This window comes from Rhincodon typus, chromosome 22, assembly GCF_021869965.1.
Source record: "Rhincodon typus isolate 14 chromosome 22, sRhiTyp1.1, whole genome shotgun sequence".
NCBI lineage: Eukaryota > Metazoa > Chordata > Chondrichthyes > Orectolobiformes > Rhincodontidae > Rhincodon > Rhincodon typus.
Genome location: NC_063353.1, coordinates 39,363,209 through 39,382,198, shown reverse-complemented (window position 1 = coordinate 39,382,198; position 18,990 = coordinate 39,363,209). Strand labels below are relative to the sequence as shown.

General features: G+C 39.4%; 1 protein-coding gene across 1 annotated transcript in view; it reads left to right on the top strand.

The window, feature by feature from the left end:
- The window catches only part of mkln1 (muskelin 1, intracellular mediator containing kelch motifs), a 96,086-nt gene that overhangs the window by 15,003 nt on the left and 62,093 nt on the right, over window positions 1–18,990 (top strand). Inside the window, exons 2-4 of the mRNA XM_048609995.1 lie at window positions 7,340–7,409; window positions 12,714–12,856; window positions 18,399–18,487. Of these exons, the coding sequence (XP_048465952.1) occupies window positions 7,340–7,409; window positions 12,714–12,856; window positions 18,399–18,487 (302 nt within the window). The remainder of the gene's footprint in view (window positions 1–7,339; window positions 7,410–12,713; window positions 12,857–18,398; window positions 18,488–18,990) is intronic.

Here is an 18,990-nt window from a genome sequence, read left to right as displayed (position 1 = left end):
CATCCCGCCCCCTTGACCTGTCCGTCCTCCCTGGACTGACCTATCCCCTTCCTAACTCCCTACCTACACTCACCTTTCCTGGCTCCATCCCCGCCTCTTCGACCTGTTTGTTTCCTCTCCACCTATCCTCTCCTCTATCCCTCTTCTATCCGCCTCCCGCTCTCTCCCTATTTATTTCAAAACCCCCTTCCCCTCCCCCTTTTCTGATGAAGGGTCTCGGCCCGAAACGTCAGCCTCTCTGCTCCTATGATGCTGCTTGGCCTGCTGTGTTCATCTTAGCTTAAAACAAGAAACTTAGGTTATTAAAGAATAGTATTAAGCCTGAAAGTTTAGGAGTACTTGGTGTTTAGAAACCACCAAAGCATTATTGAATGAGGGCTAAGATATTTCCCTTTTTTTTTATAACTAGTTGTGAATGTAAACTTTGACAGGTATACTCAAAAAGAGAGAAGCTAAATTCAGCATTGATCCCATAGAGTCCAAGGTAGGAGACATTATGATGTGGAAATAACAGATGTAGAACAAATATTTTGTCTTTGCAAAGATATCAGGAGAAAATGTATTTGGAGATTGCACTAAATCTTGTGGATCACCTGAATTTGTAAACTGAGGGATTTGGGTGGGAGTACGTTACTGGTAAAGATAATTTATAATAATGGGGTAATCAAATTTGGGTGGGTGTGAATTAGAAGATATTTTCTAACCGTGTATGGGTCTGAAAGAGTTATAGAATCGTAGTCATATGGCATGGAAACAGACGCTTTGGTCCAAGTTGTTCATGCTGACTAGACATCCCAATCTGACCTAGTCCCATTTGCTCTCCTTTTGGCCCAAGTTGCTCTAAACCCTTCCTAGTTAACACTGTTGAATGTCTTTAGCCACTATCCGCTGCAGTGTTATACATTGCTGGTATCTGAGTCACCTGAGGATTTACAAGTAGAGAAACTGACTATGTAGATCCTCCTCTTCGTCTCGAACAGTGTCGTCATATACATGTAACTTTTTAAGTAGCTTCTAACATGCTACATCTTGTTTGAAACGAGTTCCTTGTTAGACTAATAAGTAGTTTTCTCTCTCCACGTGAGGGAGAAGGCACAGAAGATTCCGACCCTTAGAGAGGTTGGTGGCAGCAAAACTATCCCATTAGTGTGCAGTAGTGAAGACTGCATTCTATAACAGTGTGGTCTGTAGTGTGGATTGCTTGTACAAGAGTCTTTTCCGTGGGGTTGCATGTTACGGATTTGTAGTTTGAATCAGACTTCTGTCGACCTATTGGACCGTCCGAGCCGCCGGTGGTCCATAGACCTTACTTTAGGATCTATCTGAATAACAGGTGTGCTTGCTCTGTCTTGTGGCTTTATTCCTTATTTATTTGTGATGTAAGGAAAATCTAAGGTTTTTTTTTGTTCCGCTAGGGCCACTCAGCTCCTGACCTTATTGCAGCCTTCGTTCAAAAGTATACCAAAGAGTTGATTTCCAGAGGTGAGGTAAGAGTGACAGCCCTTGACATCAAGGCCAGCTTCCAGCTGAGTGTGGCAGCAAAACTGTAATCAGTGGGGACAAACTCTCTGCTAGCTGGAGCCATACCTATTGTGTAAGAAGATAGTTGTGGTTGTTGGTCCATCACCATGTCTCCAGAACAAATCTGCAGGAGTTCCTTGTGGTAGTGTCCTAAGCCCAACAATCTTCAGCTGCTTCAATGAATTTTCCTCCATCGTAAGGTCAAAGTCATAGAGTCATGTAGCACAGAAAGTAGAGATAGTTGCTGATTACATCTGAGATGTTATGACTATGCGCAACGAGATCTGTACAATATCCAGGCTTGGGCTGATACATGGCAAGTAACATTCAAGGCGCACAAATGCTAGGTCATGACCATTTCCAAACAGAGACAATTTAATCACCGCCCCCTTGATATTAAGTGCTGTTACCTTCACTGAATCCCCCGTATGTCAACATCCCTGGGGTTATTGTTGACCAGAAACTCAACTGGACTCAGGAGATATGCTTCACTTAGCGTTCTCAATCACAGAAAAACTGGAGATTGAGGGTTAATCAGTTTTTCAAGTCTGCTTAGAGGCTAATATGGTTAGTGCTTGTCAGTACTGATTTATGGTTTTGAAGAAAATTTGCTGGAAGAATGAGTGAACACAGTAAATTTTGCACCCAAAGTGGGTGTAACAGTTAGTAGATTTGAATATTTAGTTGCTTATGCAATGATAATAAAGTCAATTTGTAAAAACACACTCGTGTATTTATGTTATATGAAGGCATATTGTTTAAATTGCATCTGACACAATATCGTAAGATCACTCTGTAGAGATTGCACTGAATGTAATCATACAAATTGTGATCTTGCTGTCAGACTCGTGTAGCGCACGCTCAAGTGTAAATTGAGTCATAAAATCAGAAATTGCTCGAAAAATCAGCACGTCTGTCAGCACCTGTAGAGAAAAAGCAGAGATCTGAAGAAGGGTCACCAGACATGAAACATTAGTTCTGCGTTTTCTCCACAGATGCTGCCAGACCTGAGTTTTTCAGTAGTTTCTGATTTCCAGCATCCACAGTCTATTATTTTCTTTGTGAATTTAGTATTCCTGCCATTGTGGGCTGCAGCATATACAGTGGTTGCGTCTTAGCTGTGAGGAATATCAAGTCATGTTTTGTCTCTGGATAAGTTGAATGGCAGAATAATTTAAAACCTGTTCATGACTTGATCCTGCTGTCAATAAAACCTTAGCTCACCTTGCTCAAAGAGAGAAGTTTGGCAGCTATGATGCTGGCAGATTTAGCTGCAAGATAGCACCTTGTCCTGCTGTGAATTCAGGGCAATGCTTTTGGGTGAATAAACTTTTTTGCCAAAAGATCTCCTGGTGCAGAAATGAATGGTTTATCTTGCATCTAGTTTTTGGAATCATGTTGCTGCAAATGTTTGGCTGGCATATTGGATTCCATTCTGATCACTGCTTTTTGATTTTAATTCATTTTCCCAGCTTTTCATTCTATTTGCGATGAAATAAGCTTTGAACTAAGTATGACGATGGCAGACATAAGTGATGGTTAATGCAAAGCATGGAGATTGAAAGGCACGTTGTCATGTTGCACGAAATATGAAAGACTTATAAAAAGCTGGTCATTATTGCCTTGGATGTAATGGTAAATTGGGCTGAGAAAATGGGATAAATACAGCTGACACATCTGAAAGTCTGGAGGATTGAAAAGATTGGGACCTTGTTGCTTTTATAAGTTAACATCCAGGGAGTTAAGGCAGTTCAGAAGGTTACCGCTGCTTGTTTCATAGAATCAAAATAGAAGAAATGTAACTGTGAAACAGCAGATTACTTCGCTGGAGACGTGCTGTCTACAAAGCTTGCAGTAAAAGCAGATCTTCAGGAGTTAGAGTTAAGTTAGCTGACCAAGGATTCAGTGAGCCCTAAAGGTCAGGTTAAGGACAATAGGGAACAGGCTACGTTGCCTTAGAGATGAGTGGAGCTTTGGTTTCTCTAGTTTAAATTTATCTGGTTATGGATTCACTGGGAGTAGTTACTGGCCGCTTGGAGCTGGGAGAGTGTCAAAGTGGTAGTGATTTGGCAGCGTAAGTGCTGCTGTGAGCAGACTCCAGGCAGTTGAAACAAGCCAAGTCCTTGGGAGTGGTGGTTGTTGGCTATGTTAAAAGGTTAGGGTTAAAAAGATGATCAACTCGAACAACATGCAAAAGTCTTGACAGAGTCGAGGATTGGAACTACATCCGTGTCACAATAAACCTTCCCTCTTTCCACTAACAACTCACCACCACCTCCTTGTGGGCAATTTGGATGGCCAATAAATGCTAGTCTTGCCAGCCAGTTCAAATCTTGACAATGCATGAAAAGAAATTAAATTCCTTAAAAATATTCATCTAAAGACCACGTAGAGTGCAAACTGTATGTCTAGAAGCCTATATGTAAACATCTTACTGCGGGAATCATGAACGATCAAGTTGATATCTCCAAGTTAGCCAAAGTTCCTGCTATGTTTTGCATCATCCTCTGTGCTTAGTCATTGCAACTTTGGTTTTAACTATTTCTTGCTGGGTTTAACTTTTGTCTCGTGACCCTTGAGTCATTGAATAAATTAACGACCGTACACATAGATAGAGAACTTGTGTCCTGGTTCATGTCCTGTTTAGTATCCTGTTGCATTTGTTTCATAGCAAACTTTCTGTCTATCTTTTTTCATGCTAAAGCTTTCACCCTGTGGTGGTGTTGTGATGAAAGGTGAAGATTTAAGAGTATGCAACTCAAACCAATTTTGAATTATTTGCAGCTTCATAGTTGTTCTGTCTCCTTTATCAAAATAATGTTAAAACACGTTTGTTATTCTATGTCCACCTGAAATAAGAATGGTTCATTTAAGCAGTAAGCCAACTTTGGATGTCCATCATTGTTGAAACCATGATACATGTAGATCCTGTTGGAAGATGGTTTTTTACTTTTCTTTCTGAAAAATTGCTGTGAAGTCCTGAGTGACTACTTGCTCTTAGCATAACGACAGAGAGGTATATAATTTACACGTCGATTTACCTTGAGACTGACCATTGAGTATTGAAAAACTGAATATTAAACACAGCATCTCATTGATTAGGAATGGAGTGATAAAATTTGAATTGCAGTGTTGAGATGAGAGTTTACCCTCAGGTAATTGTTGTCTCCTTCAGTTTTCTTCTCCTCTGTAGTGGAGCACTCTTGTGTAATAACAATAGGCGATTTAGTTTCAGTTTCCTGCCATTGTAGTTGCTTGGATATACCCAAATTTGATAATTTGAATTTGTTGCCCTCTCCCCACATCTGAAATTAAGATTTTGTCTGGGGATTAACATGTAATATAATTTGAAGATGAATAAAATGCAGCATGGTCAGATAAATATATATTGTGCAATTTACACTAATTTTGTGATTTTACAGCATGGAGGACTACCTGTCTGGATTTTAGAAAAAATAAAGTGAAGTCTAAGTTTATTTTTTAGTTAGATGAAATGACAATCCTCGCAGGGACTTGAGAGTTATTGGGGGAGGCAGACAGGAAAGTGGCATTGAGACAATAATTAGACCAGCCATGATCTGAACAAATGGCAAAGCAGATTTTAAAGGGTAGAATAGTAGACGTCTCTTAGGTATCATGTTCCTATGAGCAGATGCACTGATTTGGATTTTGTCTTGGTTTGAACCTTTCACAAGTCAACTATTGTAAAACAGAAAATTATAGTTTCCCATGTATTAGGAAATGGAACAGTAAAATTTACAGTAAAAGTAGCGTTGACCATGTATGGCCCACGTCCCTTGACTGATAAATCATTAATTCTTTATGTTGAACGCCATGTGGGGAAAGCTTTGAGGGTAGCAAGGGTGCAAAATATACTCGGTGGGTGACTTCAATATCCATTACCAAGAGTGGCCACTGCTGACCAAGCTAGACAAGTTCTAAAGTACCTTCTCGACTGGGTTTGTGGCAGATTGTGAGCAAATCAACAAGAAGGGAAAATCGTACTTTACCTCCATCCTCATCAAATTGCCTGACTCCGGTGCATCTGTCCATAACAGTACCAGTAAGAGTGACCACTGGTCACTCCTTGTGGAGATGCAGTCCTGTCTTCACATTGAGCCTACCCTCCATCATGTTGGCATTATCACCATGCTGAATGGGATAGACTTCAAACAGGTCTAGTAACTCAAGACTGGGCCATCAGCAGTACACAGTTGTACTCTGGTACCATCTGGTGGTGGGGGAGGGGGAAGCTGGGTGGAGGGAAGAACATTTTCACCGGTTGGTTTCATACCTAGCGTAAATGAAGGTGATGATGGTTGTTGGAGGTCAGGCATCCAGTCCCAGGACATCTCTGCAGGCATTCCACCACGTAGTGTCCTAGACCCAACCATCTTCATCTACTTCCTTCCTTCCATCATGGGGTCAAAGTGGGGATATGCGTTGATGATTGTATGATGTTCAGCAACATGAGCAATGGCTCATATTGAAACCTTCCATGTCCACATGCCCCATGCCCTATGACCTCGACAAAATCCAGGTTCGGCTGACAAGGGTCAAGTGCCCCACAAATGCCAGACCATGATCATCTCCGTCGAGAGAGATTCTGGGGTTATCATTGACCAGAAACTGAAGTGGATGAGCCATATACTCGTGGCTACACGTATAGGTCAGAAGATAGGAATACTGTCTGCAGCAAATAACTCACTACCTGACTCTCTCCACCCCATACAAGGGAGGGGTAAGGAGAGTGGCAGAAGACTTCCCACATGACTGAATGGGTGCAGCTTCAACAGCACTCGCTGCTGGTACCAAAGCAGCATGTTTGCTGGCACCATGTCCCTTCCTTTTTGTTTTTGCTCCCTCTGCCAGCATCATTCAGCAACTGTTTCTGTCGCCTAGAAGACATACTACAGGAATCCACCAATGCTGCTTTGCCAGCACCTTCCAAACTCTCATCTATTACCATCGAAAAGGACAAGAGCCGTGGATAAATAGGAACATGACCCACTTTCTAGTTGCTCTTCAAGCAATTCATCATTCTGACTTGGAAATATGTTGCTGATCCTTCAATGTCACTGGATCAAAATCCTGGAACTCCACCAATGGTAGTGTGGCTGTACCTGCACTAAATGGACTGCAGCAGTTGGAGAAGTTAGCTTACCCCACCACCTTACAGGTAGCAATAAATGCTGGCCCACCCAGGGATGCTCACCCCCCATGAATGAGTTTAAAAATGAAGTTGTAGGATTTTGAGCCTTCGTGTCTGCAGTTGTGTTTCAGTGGGTGACTTCAGTGTTTGTCAGCATATGTGATATGTTAAACTGGAGGCAAGTGTAAGGGATCAGCGTGTCTGAGACTGTCTTCCTGATTTGTAACAATTGTTGTTAAATTTGCAGGCCACCTTGTCTACTGGGCCAAAAAGCTGATTACTGTGTCTGTTTTTTTTTGCCATATATAGCTTAGTGATGTCCACTTGTGTCTGCGAAAGTTAATGTTAATGCTTTTTATTCTTAACTCAAACATGTTTCCAGCATCTTCTGTTTTTCTTGGTAACTATGTGCAAGGTTGCAAATTTGGCAACTTTTACTTTAAAAGTTTCAGAATCAAATTCTCTTTAATTATGGTTGAACATTACACAATTAAGGCACTATAGGTATCTTTACCTTGATACTTAATGAATCTTCTACATGTGAAGAAATGGTTAAAGAACTGGACAAACCCACTTTGCTTTCAGACAAGACTATATAGAGATACGTGCTCTGCTTGAGGGAAAGGACGTTGACTGCAAAACTAATCAAGTTGTGTTTGTTTTCAGAAATATTTTGGTGGATAAACCTCACGATCAATCTTCAAGGTGGTCCTCCGAAAGCAACTACCCTCCTCAGGTGACAGACTTTATTCTTGTACTGCCTGTTTCTCATTCTCCTTCTGTGATTACTTTGGTAAAATTCCTCTTGCCTTAATTCCTTTAAAGCGGTTGCACATTATGGAAGTTTCTTGAATGTATATTCTATGTTTTAGTTGCAGTAAAGGGCACAATGCTTTCTTTGGAATGTGCTCAATCCTATTCTTAATGTTTGGCAGTAAGTGCTTCAGGGTTACAATACATTTCTAGTGATGCATATAAACCTAAATCTATGAACTAGTGGTTCAATGTGACTTCTTAACTTGAAAACCTTTCTGTACAAGGCACTAGTCAGACTGCATACAATAGTGTTGACACTGTTAGTCCCCTTATTTAAGGCAACACATATTGGCATTGAAGGCATTCCAGTTCACTAGATTGATTGATTTGTTTATGTACGTGGAACGGTTCAGTATGTTGGGCTTGTACTTGTTGGTGTTTAGAAGAGTGAAAGAACACACTATTGAAATGTAAGATTCTTAGTAAGCTTGAGAGGGTAGATGTGGAGAGGTTGTTCCCCCTTGTGGTCGAGTCTAGGATCAGAAGGCATAATCTGATAAAAGGGTTACCAATTTAAGACGAATGAGGATTTTTTTTTTTCTCCTAAGCATGGGGAATCTGTGGAATTTTTCACTGCAGAGGACTGGTCTTTGGGTATATTTAACATTTGGAATAAATTTTTAATCAATAAAGGAATCAAGGGTTATGGAGCCAAGGCAAGAAAGTGGATCTTTCGGTGATTAGATCGACCGTGGCCTAAGAGGCGAGGCACATTTGATGGGCCATCTCACCCACTTTGCTTTTGTCTGAATGTTTCTTTTACATGCTGAGTTTGTCTCATGGCAATTTGAAGCTCATTGCATGAAATAGCTAGTTAGAAAACACTTCAATTTACTCCCATTTATGTCTTCGATACATTGAGGGGAAAAAATTATACTCCATAAATTGGATGAGTGTAAAGAACTGGCCAAGTATAGCATCGTGCATTTCCAAATTTCAATTCTTTCTAAGTGGTTGGTCCTCCAACTATCTTGGTCTTGCTCTCTGGAACACCACTCGTGAATCTCCGCCTTGCCATTGCTACGTAAAATATTTAATATTGCGCAGCACTTGGGGTGCATTTAATTAATCAGAGTAGTCTCAATCCAATTTCTTGAAAGTGCAGGTCCATTTGAATACTAATTTTATACCAGCACATGTACCTGACTGTGCTCCTGACAGCAGATGAAAGGTTCTTTGTTTGGTTATGATTTTGAAAGTTTCAAATGGGATTGTAAAAATGAAAAAAAGTTGTTTTTTTTTGTCAAGACTGAATGTATCTTGTTTCGTGATTATAAACTTGTTCTCTAAGCGTTGTGTATTTCTACCCTGATGCAAGCTTTGAGCTGACGCTGTATAATTTTTCATTGTGTTTTACAGATGCAACCTTTTTTGTTAACTTTGGCTTAAAAATGAGCGGCTATGTAGTTCAGATAACTTCAGTCCTCCACAATGTAAACTTGCTGTGGCTGGAGACGATAGGAGTTAAATAAGGTAGTATAGCATGTGTAGGACTTGTTAGGTCAGTCTCAAAACGGATGTTGGCAAATGAATTGGGTCATAGGTCACTAAATTGCAGAAATTTTATCATTGGCGCCATAGATGCATAATTAATTTTGAGAGCACCATTTGTGTTGTGAGGCAGGTTGTCTTGCCTAAACTAGTTTGGTCCAGAGGCATGCATTTAAATTCTACGTGCGTTAATGATATCCTGCTCTCTCATCACCATTTTCAAGTATTTCACTGCCTCTGTCGTCAACCTGCTTGTGCTTAATGCAATTTACAAATTGCGGTTATTTTCAGTCACTAGCAAAAACACTGGTCATTCTCCTCATCCACATTTCCAGTCACTACTGTGGGCAGAACTACATTCATGTCCTTGCCTTCTCACTTTCCTTGAGTGGAGCTTCTAACCCATATCTCCCCATCGCAGAGACCACTTAATTCTGCCAACATTTGCATTTGCCTTAGCCTTAAATTCCACTATTGCATTGCTGTTCCATCTTCTTCTATACACCTTAAGCTCAGGCAAAATTCTGCTGTCTATACTCTATCTGGTATCAAGTTCTACCCTCAATTTTGGATTGCATTTTTAAGTTGGGGAAATGTGTGCTTACCCCATCTTTGATTTTTTTCATGTATTTCAGTTTGTTAGGGAAAATCAATAAATTGTATCTTCAAATTGAAAGTATGTAGTAATTACTTGATTTTGAGTGTAAAAGCAGTATTAAGGATACCATTTTGGGACCACGAGAAACGATTGTAGATGTATTTCTTAGATATAAATATTTTCTCATCAACCTATTCAGAGATGTTTTGAGATACCCTGTAGTTGTGAATCAAAAGTAGTGCAGTTTTCCACAGTTAGTCAGTTGGAAAGTTCAGAAAATAGTGAAATTGAAAACATTTGCACTTCAAAAACTGTGAAACATTTCAGCCCTCTGGAATGAAATACGGTCAACTTAATTTTTATTAGTGTTGAGCTCCTGCCTACATGTGATGTATAATGCACAATGTACCAAGGTCCACTGGCATTTTGTAAAAGTACCACATTCTGTTGTGCATATCAATAATTTATGTTTCATTATTTTGAAATATTTGCACTATATACTGAGCAGAGAAAGTTTGCTTATGACCTCAGCACCTTTTACGTATTCTTTGTTTGGAACTAAGTTTTTTAAATACTTACAGACAGAAGAAATGAGCTGTAGGTGCACTTAAAAGTACATATGAAGCATTACTCATTCCAAGTGTAGTAATGATTTGTTTTGTGCGTTATGCTGTTTTGTCCTGTCTTGAGATATTGGTGGGCATTTGAATGATGAAGTAGCTGGAGATGAGATGACCTGTTCGAATGCATTTGTCAATGTTGACTCATGGTATGGAGGGTCTCTTGCATCTATTTAAAAATCCTGTGTTCTCGGTAATGATTTGAGTGAACTGACCCCTGCATTCGATTCACAGTCAGTCTCTCTCCCAGTGCGCACAATACAGATTATGAATATCATGAATTTACAGTCTGTACCATGTAAGTTGTGCACAAGACTGTTGATAATCAACTGAGATTCTGAGTACACTGTACAAGCTTCTTTTTTGGAGTGATTCTGTTTTCTTTAATTTTAATTTGCATGAACCTGGATGCAAGTTTGGAGGCGGTACAAACATGGTTGACCAAAGTGGGAGGTCCCTTCACTTGTTGAGCAGAATTTGGGGTGTGCTTCAGTATAATGGTCATAATATTATAGTCCAATGTCCCATTCACGACACCACAATCTTCCCAATGTCTTCCATGGGGCATTTGATGAAACAGCAAGCAGAATGACCATTTAGTTTTTTGCACAGACTCTCGTGTAGCGGGAATTGAGCCTTATTGAACTGTCACTTTGGCTATAGCTTTTTAAATGGAATACAAACCTGTCAGCAATCAGTTGGGCAACTACTACTACTTTGAAGCTCATGACCCCAAAATCTTGTTTACTGGCCTACAGTGGAGTTGCAGCAGTTTGGGAAGCCCTGACCTTGATAACCAGCCCAACCAGACATTACTAATCAAATGGGTTAACAGAGAAAAATTGTTTTCATATGGTGGCGAACTAACTGAATCACTGACGTTTTACTGGCAAAATTGCTTTTTGCTGTTATTTGTCTTTGAGTGACTCTAATTTCTGACGCGCAAAACAGTCAGACAAAATATGAAGTGCAGAAAAAAATTGATTCAATGCACATGTTAAATCCCTTATACTCTCTCAAAAGTCCTAACTTTCACTCGGATTGCACAAAATTATCTGCCAAAAGCAGACCCTTGGTTCTGAACGTGCATAATTGGTCTAAAGGGGGACAGTAACAATCAGAGTTCAAAAATATAAGTAAAGTCTAGTTTATGTACAATTGTTAAATAGATTGTGTTGATTTTTAAAAAAAAGCAGCACTTGCAAGTGAAACTTAAAGTGAGTATGTGGTCTGTAATTAGTTAAGTTGAACACTTGCACCTGTTATAGATTTAGTTCCTTTTGTTTTTCAATTGTGTTGTCTTCCTGCTGGAAGAATCATCTGCTTATTTTGTCTTTTAGTCTGCGGTAGAAACTAAATTTAAATACGTATCAACAAAAGGAAATTGGAACTATTTTTGCTCTATGAAGTATATTAAGCTGAGGGGCATCAAAACTGGATACTAACTTGTCCCTTCCCTTCCTTTTTGAAGAAGTTTTACAGATTCATTTTCCAATCAGGATTCAAGCATGACAATACTAATATCAGGTTTAAACTAAGCAAATGTAAATGTTGTAGTTGTTGTCAACGATCAAACGTCAACCATACAATCCAGCTGTTGCTTACCTAGATATTACTATATCAGGATCCTTGTGTTTCCTCCTCCAGGTTGTCTGACCTGAAAGCTACCATTAAGCAAAACTCTGATTTCTTCTCACAATTGAGCTGAACACCCCATCTTCTCCCTTCAGTTGTGCTGACCAGTAGGTTTCCAGACTAGAGTGCAACTCTGCATACCCACTTCACCCATGTTGTGAAAACTAATTGGCAAACAAGGTGAGGATTGCCCAGTGCAGCCAAAGCCTATGCCATGCCTTCCTCATCATTTCTAAATACTTGGACGTGCTATCAACTACGTACATTTTCTATCAATGACTTTTGTGACTGAACAGGAATGCATCCCAGAACAAGTTACGTTATTGAGATTGAATTGATCGTCATTGCGTATCATCTTTAACAATTGTGTATCGCTTATTATGTATTTCTCGCAATAGATAGGATTGAAAACATTAAGTGGCTGCAGCTCTTTAATGAAAATGAAAGAAGTTAAGTCAAAAAGACTTAACTCACAGTTGACTTAACACTAGCTGTATACTGTGGTCTTTATAATTTGCCTATTCGTTCACCAGCTCTAAATTAGTTCATGTAGTGCAAGTCCCTTGATATTATAGATTTTCAACCTTCGTAATAGTGCTGTGAGCCATTGCCCAAGTCCTTGGAAATTCAAAATATTTTATCCGAGCAGATTCTTTTGACAGGTGTGCTCCTAGAGGAGTTAAGTGGCTTGGTAATTCTGAATGTTTTTGTGTAGCTGAGCAATTTTGCTGTCTTTTTTTGTGGGGCAAAAACAGAGCATTTTCATAATCGGTGTTGTTAACTGGTTTACGTTTCTGGTTATCACTTATCTTCATTTATGAGCGCAATTGTTCTCAAAAATATTCTCAACCCTTTGAATTATTGCATTATTTTCCTTCAGTACTTGATTCTGAAACTTGAGAGGCCTGCAATAGTCCAAAGCGTCACTTTTGGCAAATATGAAAAGACCCATGTGTGCAACCTGAAAAAGTTTAAAGTTTATGGGGGAATGAGTGAAGAAAACATGACAGAACTACTTTCAAGGTAAGTGATAACGTGTCAAGACCTTCATGGACTAGCTTGTTGATTGCTTCCCTAGTTAGTTATAGTCAGTAACCTGAAGTTTTGTGTATCTAATCAATTAATTTGTGATCACTGCTAATGAATAAGTGATCTAATTAAGGATTTTTAGTCTGAAAGGTCATGAGTACCTTTTAGTACATAATGAAAGTTATTTTTGGTAACTACCGTGTTGAATATCTGGTTTTGTTGACGTAAGTTTTTGCAATGGACTCGGGTCAATTATCTCTCTCGCTGTTTGATACCCTCCCAATTTTGTTGTGTGATGTCAGGATTTCCGGTGCTTTTGGGTTTGACCGTTCAAATAAAGAACAAAGAGTGGATTGCATAATTTGAACTGTCACCAGAGCTAGAATTTCAGCTCTGGATTGAATGCTCGTCATGAGTTAGCAACCCCAGTCGATTGCTTTAAATCAGTCGTTTGAACTGTATATTCTTTGTCCCTGCGGTGATCGAAGTCATGCCAAAAACCAAGAACTCTAAATGGTAAATAAATATCTTAAGGGAATTGTTTGGTTTTCCTTCAAATAAGAGCATTTTTCCAGATTTTTTACCTCTTATTAATTTCAGTCAACATTTTCCTTGCATTCTCAAACATGCAGCTTGGTGGCTGGAGGGAGGACAGGAAGTTGCACAACAAATTGGATCTGACAGAGAAGATGGTCCTTTCTTGTCCTTGATTTTCATACATTATAATGTAGCAAGAGTAGAATCATTGCATACCAGTGCTGGTCTGGGACTTGAGAGTTCTAGGTTAGTTAATACCAGGTAGAAAATAGATGGATGAGAATTTTAACTGACGAAATAAAACATTCTATCAGAACTGATGTAACCATATAATCTGTGTGTATTGTGCAGTTAATTTAATTGGAAAGGCAGAAGTACCAGGGTCATAGTAGGCTGTTATAACAGTAATTCAAATCAACAAAAAGGGACAAGTGGGGCTAAGGAACATTGGCAAGTGGTGAAAACAGTAATTATTTATAAATATTTATGCACCAAAATGAACAACAATGACCTTGCATGGGAGAAAACAAATTTCATGTAAATGAAAAATAAATTAATTTAAATCAACTGAGTAGTCGGGTTAACAACTAAATAATGGGAAACATTCAAATAGGAAAACAATTGGAGTGATTTAAAAATATTAACTTATTTTGGTAATGGTGGTCCAAAAAAAGCTACGTTTGCTTGAATAAGCAGATAAAGAAAATGACACTTGGAGGCACATAACTTGAGGACCACGATTTTAAAAGAAAATCAAGTAAAATAAGAGGACAGACAAAAAATATGAACTCGGTTGAATCGTCAATAAAAGTTAGTGCAGTGAAGAATAAAATATTGCTTTATATTAAATCACTGGACTATTAGAGAGTGCAAAATAAATTAACTTCTGCGGTGGGAAAACAAATGGTTAAGAAATTGAATACTTTCCATACATAAACTTGATATTGTTATTGACAGAGCTCAAGAGTATTCAGATAGCATAATCTTGTGGTAGTCCTGAAAAGATTGTTGAAAATAGTCTTGGGTCTTAATCTACGTCTGAGCAAACGAAGGAAACCTAAGAGGAAGTCGCAGAATAGAATCTGTAATGGATTTTAGAAATATTTTCAAAGTGAAAGATATAGGGATAGGGTGTTGGAATGGGATGTGTGGATAACTTTCCAAAGTGCCAACTGCACTTGCCATCAAATGGTCATTCTCCTCTTGCCTTGTATGAAGGTCATAGAATCTCTACAGTGCAGAAAGTGGCCATTTGGCCTATTGGTCTGCACTGACCCTGCAAAGAGCATTCCATCCAGATCCACTCCAACACCATGTCTGTAACTCTGCATGGGGTTTTTTTTTTTTTACGGTTAACCCGCCTTATCTGCACATCCCTGGACACGATGGGACAATTTTTTTTTAGTACGGTGAATCCATGTAACCGAGATATCTTCGGATTATGGGAGGAAGTGCACGTAGACAGGTTGGGAGAATGTTCAAACTCAAAACAAACAGTTGCCCCAGGCTGGAATGGAACCTGGGTCCCTGGTGCTGCTAGGCAGCAGCGAGTTGTCACTGCTGTCCTGAAGGTGAATTTTGTCTTCTCGAATTCCCTTTGTGTGCTTTCTTGAAAAAAAAATTCAAACTCATTTCATGTGTTGAGAAATGTTTATTTTCTGTGTGACCTGTGATTTGGACGCAGCACAGGTTAACATATAATTTAATGTCTGTGCAACTAGTCCAGATAAATGCTTGCGATTTTATGTCAATAAAATTAGCACATTGGGTTTCATGAGTATTGGGGTTGCATTATGACCAGTACAGGTATACTGTTTGCATTCAAGCGAGTGTTTAAGTTTCTGATACGAAAAGTATGAATTGACGCCTTAATGCCTTTCGTTACAATTCGTTGGGTTCACTGCACAAATGTGGATAATATTCAAGAAGTGTCGATTGTACACATCATGTAATGGAGTAGTGGAAACTAATAGCTCTAGTTTTTGAGCACGTAATCTACACTGACATTTTGCGGTACTCCTGCGTTGTGAGAGGTGGTATCTTCTGGATGTCGTGATAGAAGATCTGTCTGTTCTGGATAACTTGAGCCTTTTGCAAATTACATGATCCTGTTGAGTTCCTAGTATTCTACGTTGATATTTCCGTAAACTAATGTAAGTAGAAATTGTCCTTTTTTCTGCTGTTGTGGGATAGTCTGTATGCAGATAACAGCCCATCTAATTAATTGTGCTTTGAAGTACTTTTATGTGAATTACTACAGGCTGTTAGTGGCCTGATGTGGCTGGATATCAGTTATTTATTTTTCCCTTTGAATAGGTAGCCATGCTGATTTTGATTTTTTTTTAAAATGTATCTGCTTGGATTTCCATTGAATACTGTGGAGCAGTGACTATACGCACAGGCTAATTAGCAATCTGGACTGCAGTGAGCAGGCTTCCTCCACGGCCAGAACTGTCTTTAACCACCTTTTTAAGGATGGTGTAATGATTTTTTTTAATAGAAATATTCAGTTTGTCTCCTAGATATTTTCTCATCAACCAGCCCAGAGATGTTATGACACACCTTTGAACAGATGGGGCTTGAACAGGGCCCACTTGTAGCCTCAAGGCCCAGGCTAGTGCTTTGGGGTCAGAACTTCAAGTCCCACCACAGTGGGTAGAATTTAAAATTAATTAGTAAAATCTAGAATGGAAGCCTAGTCTCAGGAATGGCAAATGTGAAACCATCATTGTTGTAAAAGGCCATCTGGTTTGTGTATGTTCTTGAGGGTAAGAAATCTGTCATTATTACCAGATCTGGGCGAGATGTGATCCTGATCCACAATGATATGGTTGACTATTAACTGCCCTCTGAAGTTGGCGAGGAAGTCACTTAGTTAAAAGGCAGTTGAGAATGAACAACAAATGTTGGCCTTGCCAATGACTCTGACATTCCTTGGAAGAAATTAACTTTTGCAGTGTTAAGTCATAAATATGGTTGATCAAACAGATGTTTTCTGATATTTTAAAACTGGAGCTCTGGTATGCTTTAGCCTGTACGAGATGTGACAGTTTGGTCAGTAAGTTCAGGGTGGTCATTCACTATGCAAGTTGTTTGAAGTGTGCAATGGTTGCTTGTTGGCCAGTACCATTTCGTCTTGAATTGAGGACCAATGCAGTAAACTGAAATGTATTTCATCATAAGGATGAAAAGAAACTACAAGTACAGCAAATCCAAGCCAGATACTTGCTTGGTAAAATTAAAAAAAAGTACAAATACTGGAAACTTGAGTTAAATATAGAAAATTAATGGTGCAAATCAAGTTTGGGATATAATTACTTGCACCCAGGCAGTAAAAATTATAAGAGGTTTTGATAATGCACTGGGACAAAATGGCAGAAAGGTGAATAATCAAAGGTACAAATTTAAGGTATTTGGGAAGAGGACCAATGAAAAATTTGTTTTTAAAGCTGAGAGCTATGCTGTAATGGATGTGGAAGAAAATTCAAGGAGGGAAATCGGAGCTGCATTGAACAGAAGTTTACAGAACTATTAACCATCGGTCAGGCATGGGTTCTAATTTTATATTCCTTTTCAAGAACTAGCACAAATGTATTAATATGGATGGCCTGTTTCTGTGCTGCATGATTCTGTGTGGATTTCTATGGTGGTAACTCTCTGGGGAGATTGGAGGTAAGTTAAATGAGAGAATGTTCAGCTGATGAGAAGTTGAGTCCGAGCTGAGTATGATGGTGGATGCATATTCATTCGAGGAATTTTTTGAAGGAAGTAGCTCGACTTCCTGACGTGGGTTGGATATGTAGACGGAGTAGAAGTTGAAACTGCAAAGAAGTTGGTACTGGCAGGGAAATGTAAAATCTGCTGTGGATCACTGATATGAGGCTGAATAAGAGGAAAAGATGATGTCCAGCTGACGAAAATAATTGAATTGGATATGAAAAAAATTAATGGATATTTGATTTTTATTTTTGTTTGGGGTTAGTCCTGTGGTGCAACAAAGTGCTGAAACTGTTCTGAGTTGAGATCCTTGCTCGTTTCCACTCCCATTCCCCTCAGGACTAAGTGCAGATGGTGTTGACACAAAATCTGACTGAAAAATGTGACCGGAAGCCTCCCCAATGATTCCACACGGATCAGTGTTGAGCCCTTGTTGGTAGTATATATAAATGAGTTAAACTTGAGTGTAGGAATGTCGATTTAATAATTTTGCGGATGATGCCAAAATTGGTAGAGTGCTAAGTAGTGAGGAGGATAACGTCAGATTAGAAGAGGAGATACACAGATGGTTTGATCAGTGACAAATGGGATTCAGTCTGGATAAATGCGATGCACATAAGCAGGACAGGAGACCATAAAATCAAATGAGAATAAATAATGAATGATAGGACTGCAGAAAGCATCACGGATCAGAGGGACCTTGGTATGCATAACCACCGGCCGTTGAAGGTAGCAAGGCAGGTAGATAGTGGTTAGGAAGGCACGTGGGAAACTTGCCTGTATAAGTAGAGGCACAGAATTTTAAGAGCAGCGAGTTTATGTTGGAACTGTGGACAAAGCTGGTTAGGCCACAGCTGGAGTCTTGTCTGTCTAGTGGGACTTAGATTTACTGTAACCGACAGAAAGTTTAGATGGGATGTGAGGAAAAAGATTTCCATCAAGAGGGTGTTGGGAATCTGGAGCTGAGTGTATGTGTGGGTGGTTGAGGCAGATACCTTGTATCATTTAGGTGTTCAGATATACACTTGCAATGCCAAGACCTACAAAGATGTGGGCCAAGTGCTGGAAAATGGGATTAGAGCAGTTAGATTGTTGTTGTTTGGTGCACGCTAGGTGGGCCAAAGGGCTTTTCCCTGTGCTGTAGACTTCTGTGATTCTAAAATGAATAACTCCTTTCTAGATGACAACTATACTTGGAGCATTTTCCACTTTGTGCTGTCAGTGTTTTTTTTGCATGGAGGTAGTTAATCCCTTAATAACGAAACCTGCTTTTGATTTACAGTGGCTTAAAGAATGATTACAACAAGGAGACTTTCACCTTGAAGCACAAAATTGATGATCAGATGTTCCCCTGTCGTTTCATTAAAATAGGTAAGGTCTCTTGATGATTATTGAATTAATTTAATTTAATCCTTGTAAGCAATTGAGTAGGAGAAGCCTATGAATGTCTGCAGCATAGAAAACTTTGTCAACATATTTGTTCAAGGTATATTTACTTAGGGATTCCATTTACATGAAACCAAAGCTACTATTTTGAATTTTTTTGTGTTGAAGGTGACATTTGAACAGTTAACAAACAATCTGAGCACTTCATGTTTCCTCAGGATTATGTATTTGGAGACAGATACTTTGTGAAAAAACATATTTCCATCATTGACAACAAGGTGCAGGGCTGGATGAACACAGCAGGCCAAGCAGCATCATAGGAGCAGAGAGGCTGACGTTTCGGGCCGAGACCCTTCATCAGAAAAGGGGGAGGGGAAGGTGGTTTTGAAATAAATAGGGACAGAGCGGGAGGCGGATAGAAGAGGGATAGAGGAGAGGATAGGTGGAGAGGAAACAAACAGGTCGAAGAGGCGGGGATGGGGCCAGGG